Here is an 8,624-nt window from a genome sequence, read left to right as displayed (position 1 = left end):
TCTGCATTGCCGACAAAGAAAAGTTAAACTTGATGTAATTTAATAAACTATAGAACTCTCTCCTCACATATAGGCAAAGTCTAAGCAGCAGCTCCTGTCATCCAGCTTTCACAAGGGGTTTCCAGACAAGAACATTTTTAGACAGAGGAATAAGAAAGAATAGATATAAACACAAGGAAGGTGTTGACTAAAGAGTTAAAGAGACTTCTGAACGATGGGGCAGGTTTCTAACTCCCTGAACCTCAAAGCAGAAAGCAGAGAGTGGAGAGGCATCTGACTGACCAAAGAGCAAGCGGAGGAGAAACCCGAGAGCAATGGGAAGGGCAGGCGTCCAGGTAGTCTGCTGAAAAGATGTCCCTAGACATGGCCATTGAACCAGGAGAGGTGGAAACACCTGAGTAACGAGGTCGATGAAGTAATTAACAGAGTAGTGGTAATACAAATACAGGGGAAGATCAGTATTTCTTCTGCCATTAGTAGAATTCTGTCATGGTGGGAAACTCGGCCATTTCTTAAACGTGCTCCGATGATTCAGATGATGAAAATGTGCTGGTACATTTTTTTCAAATGTAAAAAATAAATAAAAAATAACACCGTGCACCTTTCTGGTCAGAAATCAGTCGTGTGAGCATAAACAACCAGGACTGTTTGGACGTTAAGCACAATAAAAAGAGTTTTTACAAATACATTAGCAAGAAAAGGAGGACTAAGGAGACTCTCCATCCTTTATTAGATGGGGGCGGTAAGATAGTGACCAAGGATGAGGAAAAGTCTACGGTACTTAATGCCTTAATTACCTCAGCCTATAGTAGTAGGACCAGTTGTTCCCTGAGTACCCAGACCCCTGCGATAGTAGATAGGGGTGGGGAGAAGAATGAAGCCCCCATAATCCAAGGGGAAATGCTGAGGGAGTCTTGGCCACCTGGGCACGCTGCTGGCTCATATTCAGCTGACAGTTGACCAACACCCCCAGGTCCTTTTCTGCCGGGCAGCTCCAGCCACTCTTCCCCCAGCCTGTAGAGCTCATGGGGTTGGTGTGACCCAAGGGCAGGACCCGGCACTTGGCCTTGTTGAACTTCACACTGTTGGCCTCAGCCCATCGATCCAGCCCATCCAGATCCCTCTGGGGACCAATCCTACCCTCCAGCAGATCAACACTCCCACCCAAATTGGTGTCCTCTGTGAACTTACTGAGGGTGCACTCCATCACCTCGTCCAGATCATTGATAAAGTTATGAAAGAGAACAGGCCCTGATACTGAGCCCTGGGGAACACCACTGGTGATTGGCCGCCAACTGGATTGAACTCCATTCACCACTGCTCTCGGGGCCCAGCCCCCAGCCAGTTTTTTACCAAGCGAAGAGTACTCCCATCCAAGTCATGGGCAGCCAGTTTCTCCAGGAGAATGCTGTGGGAAATGTTGTCAAAGACTTCACTAAAGTCCAGGGACACAACATCCACAGCCTTTCCCTCATCCACCAAGTGGGTCACCTCGTTATAGAAGGAGATCAGGTTTGTCAAGCAGGACCTGCCTTTCACAAGCCCATGCTGACTTGGCCTGATCGCCTGGTTGTCCTGTTTGTGCCTGTCGTGTCAAAAGGAATGTAGTTTTAGTTTTGTCTGTCAGAGTCCCAGGACCTTCACTGATTTGTCTGTCAGAGTCCCAGCAAAGGACTTGCAGTGAGTCAGATTCACAAAAAAATGAAAATGATTTATTTTATTGAGAACCTCAGAACAGATTTGAGATTGGCGTTGATAAATTCACTAACTACAATAGCGCTACTAATGGAGGTTAATATTGCTGGTAAAAATAGTAATAGTACAACAGCTCAGGGTAACATTCACCAGAGGGTGAAAGGCGCAGTGCTGACCCAGGAAGGCGTCCCTGCCTGGGGTGGAGGGAGAGAACGCAGCCCCTCGACCGGTCCCTCAGGTGTCGAGGTTCTTCTCTCCAAATTTAGCAGTCATTTTCTCCGTCTTTTTATTTCCAAAATTATGAGGTTTCCCTCCCCCAGGTTGTATGATTTGGGTGCAGAGACAAGTGCTACGGTCATATATGTTTCGTGTGATGTCTATAATCCTCATTAGCGTATGCAGGGGGGTCAACTTTAATATGCATTTCACAGGCAATGAGGCAAAGGTCACTCATTGGACACGATGGCCCTTTGAAGAAGCAAAGACCTGCAACGGTTCCTGTTATCTTCTTGTCTTTGCTGACCAAAAGCAGGGCTGTCCTGCCTCCACAGGGCTCCCTCCTGATCCGCATCCCCTCAGAGCCAGGCGAGTCTCCACTCCCCCGGGGGGCACAGGAGAGGTGAGAGAGGGCAAGTGAGAGAAATCTCCTTGGGATGGTGGGGGCTGTTCCTGGCATCACACACAGCAATGTCAGGGCTCTGACAGGGCTGTTCAGAGAAACGAGTCCTTCCCTGGCACAGGCAGAGGCCCTGCAGCAGACTCCCTGGCCTCCGGTGGCCACCCCCAGAGGCTGCAGCCCCTCGGCCCTGCGGGCTGTCTCCTGCTCTGCACCTCTCTGAGATGCCCCACGGCTGAGGAATGGACGCAGGGACCTCGGTCCAAGGAAGCCCATCCCTGTGCTGCATCCAGCGGCTTTCCCAGGGGATGTTACTGGCAGGGTGTGTGACAATTATCCTGGGGAAGCTTCCTTGGGGTGTCCAGCACTCACAGGACCAGAGAAGAACCTGCTCTGCTGGTTCTTCCTGTCTTTCCTAGGATGCCTGGCTGTGCAAGGACTCTGTTGTGTGCCCATGCCTTGCACACTCACACAGTTAAGCTCTGCACTTGTGTTTTCAACTGTGGGGCACTTTCCTGGGAAAAGGAAATGCCAACTTTATAAAAAGAACTATGACTTCATGCCCTGCCCTGAGGAGTCTCTGATATGATGGAGGTGCTGTTAGGGAGTTCAGCTCTGGAAGGGAATTGCCCAGTGCCTGTCCTGACCTGTGGTCCAGGGCTGCCCCACAGCAGGAGGATGAGCTGCCAGAGCACTCGGGCTCCATAGCAAGGCAAGGGCTCAGAAGGCAAGTGTGGGTGTGGAAAGAGACCAAATTGGAAAAGACCAAGGTTGGTGCTCGCTGACAGAGCTGCTGTGCTCGGACTCTTTCCCCTCCACCTCTGCTCACAGGCATTGCCCTGCAGCTCCGGAGAAAGCCTGAGAGGAAGGATTTTGAGCAACAGGTCGCTGGATGGTTCTATATTTTATTTTAAAACACAGAGAGAGCAGGTCCTCATTTATACAGTATGTAGATTTCACAAATTTGGAAAAATGCATAATTCGAAACAGCAAAACAAGTTGGTTTTTTTGGTACAAAACATTATACAAAGTAAAGCAAAAAAGAAAAAAACAACAAAAGCCAAACAAAGGCCTAAACACAGAATTAAAACTAACATAAACTACAGTACATGAGCTTGACATATAATGAGTTACGTTAACAGTGATTTGTAGAAGAAGACAGCTTATTGTTTCAGAAAATCATCTGGTCATCAGTTTCCACACTGCACCTTTGAGCTCCTTGTTCCTCATGCTGTAGATGAGGGGGTTCACAGCAGGAGGCACCACCAAGTACAGAAGAGCCACCACAAGGTCTAGAACAAGGCAGGAGATGGAGGGGGGCTTCAGGTAGGCAAAAAATGAAGTGCTGACAAAGAGGGAGACCACGGCCAGTTGAGGGATGCACATGGAAAAGTCTTTGTGCCGTCCCTGCTCAGAGGGGATCCTCAGCACGGCCCTGAAGATCTGTACATAGGACACCACAATGAAAACAAAACAGCCAAAGCCTGAACAGGCACTGACCACAAGAAGCCCAAGTTCCCTGAGGTAGGAGTGTGAGCAGGAGAGCTTGAGGATCTGGGGCATTTCACAGAAGAACTGGTCCAGGACATTGCCCTGGCAGAGGGGTAGGGAAAATGTATTGGCCGTGTGCAGGAGAGCATTGAGAAACCCACTGCCCCAGGCAGCTGCTGCCATGTGGACACAAGCTCTGCTGCCCAGGAGGGTCCCGTAGTGCAGGGGTTGGCAGATGGCAATGTAGCGGTCGTAGGACATGACAGTGAGAAGACAATACTCTGCTGTGATAAAAAGAGAAAGAAGAAGAGCTGCGCAGCACATCCTGAGTAGGAGATGGTCCTAGTGTCAAACAGGGAATTGGCCATGGCTTTGGGGACAGGGGTGGAGATGGAGCCCAGGTCAAGAACGGAGAGGTTGAGGAGGAAGAAGTACATGGGGGTGTGGAGGCGGTGGTCACAGGCGATGGCGGTGATGATGAGTGTGTTTCCCAGGAGGGCAGCCAGGTAGATGCCCAGGAAGAGCCCGAAGTGCAAGAGCTGCAGCTCCCGTGTGTCTGCGAATGCCAGGAGGAGGAACTGGGTGATGGAGCTGCTGTTGGACATTTGCTGCCTCTGGGCATGGAGACCCCTGCAAGGAGGAAAAGTCATTGACAAGTTATGGGAGACTTTTAGCAGCAAAACCAAAGCCTTTTCCTACAGACCCTTCCCTGCTACACGCCTTACCCCCTGTATTCCTTTTCTAGGAGAGCTTCCTTCAGCTCCATGGCTGAAGCTCTGCTATCGTGCTGGTTGAACGTGCCATGAGGAGCTGGGCCTCTGCCCACTGGTGCCGAGGAGTCAGCCCTGCTCTGCAGCAGAGAGTTCACGGGAACGCTGGAAGCAGGGGCCAGTCCTGGTGTTTGACTTTGTCAGATAAAACCATGCCCAATGCACAAGGGTGTGCCAGTACCTGCACTCCCTCTTCGAAGGAGTGAGGGAGGCAGAGGCCAACTGAGAGCTTTTTTGAAAAAAAAATTCCCTCCGTCCCATTGTGGGATGTCAGAAACCCTCAGTATTCCTGCTGCACTCAGGGAGAGCAGAGTGAATCCTGCAAGGCAAGAGGATTGCCTGTGGCTTAGTACAGAGCGAGGGGAGCTGGGCTGTCCCTCAGCCCCTGACACACTGGGCTTGCGCCTTTCTGAGATGGAGGGCGATCACACGCCCTCAATGTTTCCCTGAGAAGTCAGCAGAACCTGCTGAGAGCAGAGGGATCCACTGCAGACAACTAAATGTCTCGCCCTTTCTCAACGTCTCAGCAACCACTTCCAGCCCAGGACACACAGGGCTCATTTCACCAACCCAACAGCATTTCCTTGGTCATAGTGTCTCTGCGCTTCTCCATGGGGCTTTCAGGTAACACAAAGATGCTATGGGACAGATTTGCATCCTGGAGGGCAGCTCACAGCTTGGAAGGACACCTCAAGGAGATACATCAGTTTTTTCACGATGTTATCTCACGAAGGGAAAACCAGCTGATTCCCCAGCCCCACAGGCTGCATTGTCCACAGCCGCACAGGCGAGAGGAAAGCTGGGACCCTTGTTCCCATGGACACACGTGCATGGGAGGACGCACAAGATCAAAGTGTGACTCTGCAGCTGAAACTCCCATCCCCAGAGAGCCTGAGAGTGAGAACAAGAAAAGAGCAGCAATAACACAGACAAGTGGAGAAACAAGGGAAACTGCAGCGAGGGTCTGGCTGAAGGAGGCCAGGGCAGAGGCAGCCGGGCGCTCGGGACAGCATCACCCGTACCCAGCCGTGCCTGTCACCTCCCAGACACCGACACTGCCGGGCAGTCGCTCTCAGCCCCGCTGCTCTGCAGGGAGAACGGGGCAGGTGGCTGGAGAGCTGCACCACGGCTCTGCTGGAGCTCCGGCTGCAGAGGAGGTGGTTCATGCCTTGGACCCCACAGCCCTGAGGGCAGAGGCTTTGGTGGGAGAGGAGGCACGGGGGGGCTTGCTCAGGGGAAGGGGTCTGCATTGGAGGGGATCGTACGGAGTTTGCGGAATTCTCCCTCCCACAACATTTCTGGTTTAAGTTTCCTCTCGTTCCCATGTCATATCCCTGCTGCCAGGAGATTTTCCTCCTGGGAAGTGTTTCCCTGTGCCGTGTCTTATCCTGTCAGCACTCACAGAGCCCATCCCAACCTCTGTGCACTCACCTTGGCCCTACAGACACCTGCCTGTTTGCAGGGCAGGGGCTGGGTTCATGTTCCTGTTCGCAGGTGCAAAAGGGCAGGTCAGAGCAACCCTGATGGTCCAGCAGAGGTGATGCTGGTGCTCTCCATGGGCAGAGGAGCGGCTGAAGGCCCCTTAGGAGGCTTCTTTTAGACCAACTGATGCCTCAAAGTTGCAGCTCAGGAATCACAGTGACTTCTGCAAACTCGAGAGATCCTTACACATTCATCCCTTTTTCCACCTCTCTCCCCGCACCCCCCGGATAAGAAACTGGAAACACAACCTGAGGAAATAGTTCCCTTGGAAGCGTGTAGGGGTGATCTGGAGCTGTGAGCAGCCCTGACCAACTCAACACCGTCTTGACAGCAGAAGGACCCTCTCCTGCTTCTCCCCAGAGCTTCTCCCCACACCGCTGTGGGAACAACCTGGGCAGACTGAGTGTTGACCCTGGCAAGAGACAAAGTCCCTGCGCTGGCACACAGCCCCCTGCGGTGCAGAGACCCTGCTCTGAAGGACAGCCCTGAGTACTCCTGGCTGCACACCCGGCTTCACACTCTGCAGCCTCCCCCAGGGGAAGGCAGCCGACATGCCCTGGCCGGCTGAGGGTGCAGCAGGGAAGCCGTGCTCCAAAGCACGTCCTTGTTCTACGCGGGGGAAACTGAGAGTCCTCCTGACAGATCCCATGGGCTGTTGTCGTGGTTTTGGCTGAATTTACCAAAACCGGACCGGCAGATGGCCCTTCCCCCCCCCTTTCCCCCCCCAAAAGAGGAGAGAGGAAGAGAAAGAGATAAGGAGATTCAGAAGTTTAGAATGAACTAAACTACTTTAATGAAGAATTAATATTAAAATAAAAATAAAGAAGAAAATAATGAAATAGATACAATATATACAAAACCGTATCAAGCTCCCAGGATGTCAGTTACATCACCGGCAGGCACTGGGGAAGTCCCAGACTAGACTCAGTGACAAATGGGAACTGGATTCCAGCTCTGGAGTCAGGAACACACGGATCGGGATCAAAGGCAGATGAACAGACAGAGTCCTCTCTGGACGTCGGCCATCGCAGGAAGGGGGCTGACCCTTTGATCCCTCAGCCTTTATACTGAGCATGGGGCAGATGGGATGGAATACCCCAGTTGGTCAGGTTTGGGTCACCTGTCCTGTCCGCTCCTCCCCACCGATGTGACCCCTCTACGTTTTTTCCGTTTCCGACCCTCTAAGGGGGCAAATAACGAAATTGGCTGACCTTGGTTGTTACAGCAATAAGTATAAGCAAGGGCCTCCCTGCATACCATTCCTTGGCATGGAGCACAAACATTGGTCTTATCACTCTGAGAACGAGCAGTTTTCTCCACAATATGCCGTTAATTTCAGAGAGTTAGAGGAGGCCTAGCTAGGATGTAAAGTTACAGAACAGAAAATTGGTTCGGTTTTACTTCAAACCGGGACATTCCACCCCTTATTCCATACCATTTGCATCATGCTTAGATTACAACTACTATCATCTATAAAATCTATACATACATACATATATAGATAGATATATGTAAATCACTCAGTTATAATTTATCTCTATATACAAAAGCTTAAGTCCATTTCACAGCAGATCAGGTTCTCAGGGTAGGAAAGACAGTGTGAAATTCATTGTGGTTCGTGCCCATGGGTAACATGTCCATCTCAGAGAAGTTTTACTAGACGCCACTTGATCAATCCGGCTAGGTTTCATCATTGCAGTGTCATCCTGAAAAACACTTATAGAACACTGTTAGTATTGTAAACAACTAACATCATACTCGGAATTAAGTATTCTCACCCAGGGTCAAATTCCCTTGAGGTACACATGGAACTTCTCCATTCTTCAGCATCACCCACCAAGTACATCCAGGTCCTTGAGCAAAAACAGTCCCACGAATGGGTTTGCCTTTGCCCGAGGCAGGAAAAACCCATACAGTTTTCCCTAGTATATTCCTTTCATGCACCACAAGGACTTTATCCCCTTCTACAATATGTAAAAGGTCTGATTGAGCAGGACCACCTCGATTGATGGATCCCCTGGTATTAACTAACCAAGTAGCTTGCGCTAAGTGCTTGTCCCAATTTTTAAAGGATCCACCACCCATCGCTTTTAGGGTAGTTTTTAACAATCCATTGTATCGTTCAATTTTTCCAGAAGCTGGTGCATGATAGGGAATACGATATATCCACTCAATACCATGTTCTTTTGCCCAGCTACTTATAAGATTGTTTTTGAAATGAGTTCCATTGTCAGATTCAATTCTTTCTGGAGTACCATGTCGCCACAAGACTTGCTTTTCAAGGCCCAGGATGGTATTCCGGGCAGTGGCATGTGGCACGGCATAGGTTTCCAACCATCCGGTGCTTCCTTCCACCATTGTAAGCACGTAACGCTTATCCTGGTTTGAGGGAGTGTGATATAGTCGATTTGCCAAGCCTCCCCATACTTGTATTTCAACCACCGACCTCCATGCCACAAAGGTTTTAACCTTTTAGCTTGCTTGATTTCGGCGCATGTTTCACAGTCGTGGATAACCTGCGCAATAGCGTCCATTGTTAAATCCACCCCTTGGTCACGAGCCCATTTGTA

General features: G+C 50.5%; 1 protein-coding gene across 1 annotated transcript; it reads right to left on the bottom strand.

Moving 5' to 3' along the window:
- Positions 1-3,490: 3,490 nt before the first annotated feature.
- LOC141477870 (olfactory receptor 14J1-like) lies at positions 3,491-4,063 on the bottom strand. Its single transcript, XM_074167043.1, has one exon. It carries the CDS (start codon positions 4,061-4,063, stop codon positions 3,491-3,493), a length of 573 nt encoding a protein of 190 aa, XP_074023144.1.
- Positions 4,064-8,624: the final 4,561 nt, after the last annotated feature.

This window comes from Numenius arquata, unplaced genomic scaffold, assembly GCF_964106895.1.
Source record: "Numenius arquata unplaced genomic scaffold, bNumArq3.hap1.1 HAP1_SCAFFOLD_417, whole genome shotgun sequence".
NCBI classification, from domain to species: Eukaryota; Metazoa; Chordata; class Aves; order Charadriiformes; family Scolopacidae; genus Numenius; species Numenius arquata.
The sequence above is the reverse complement of the archived record's forward strand: the minus strand, read 5'-3'. Positions and strand labels throughout refer to the sequence as shown.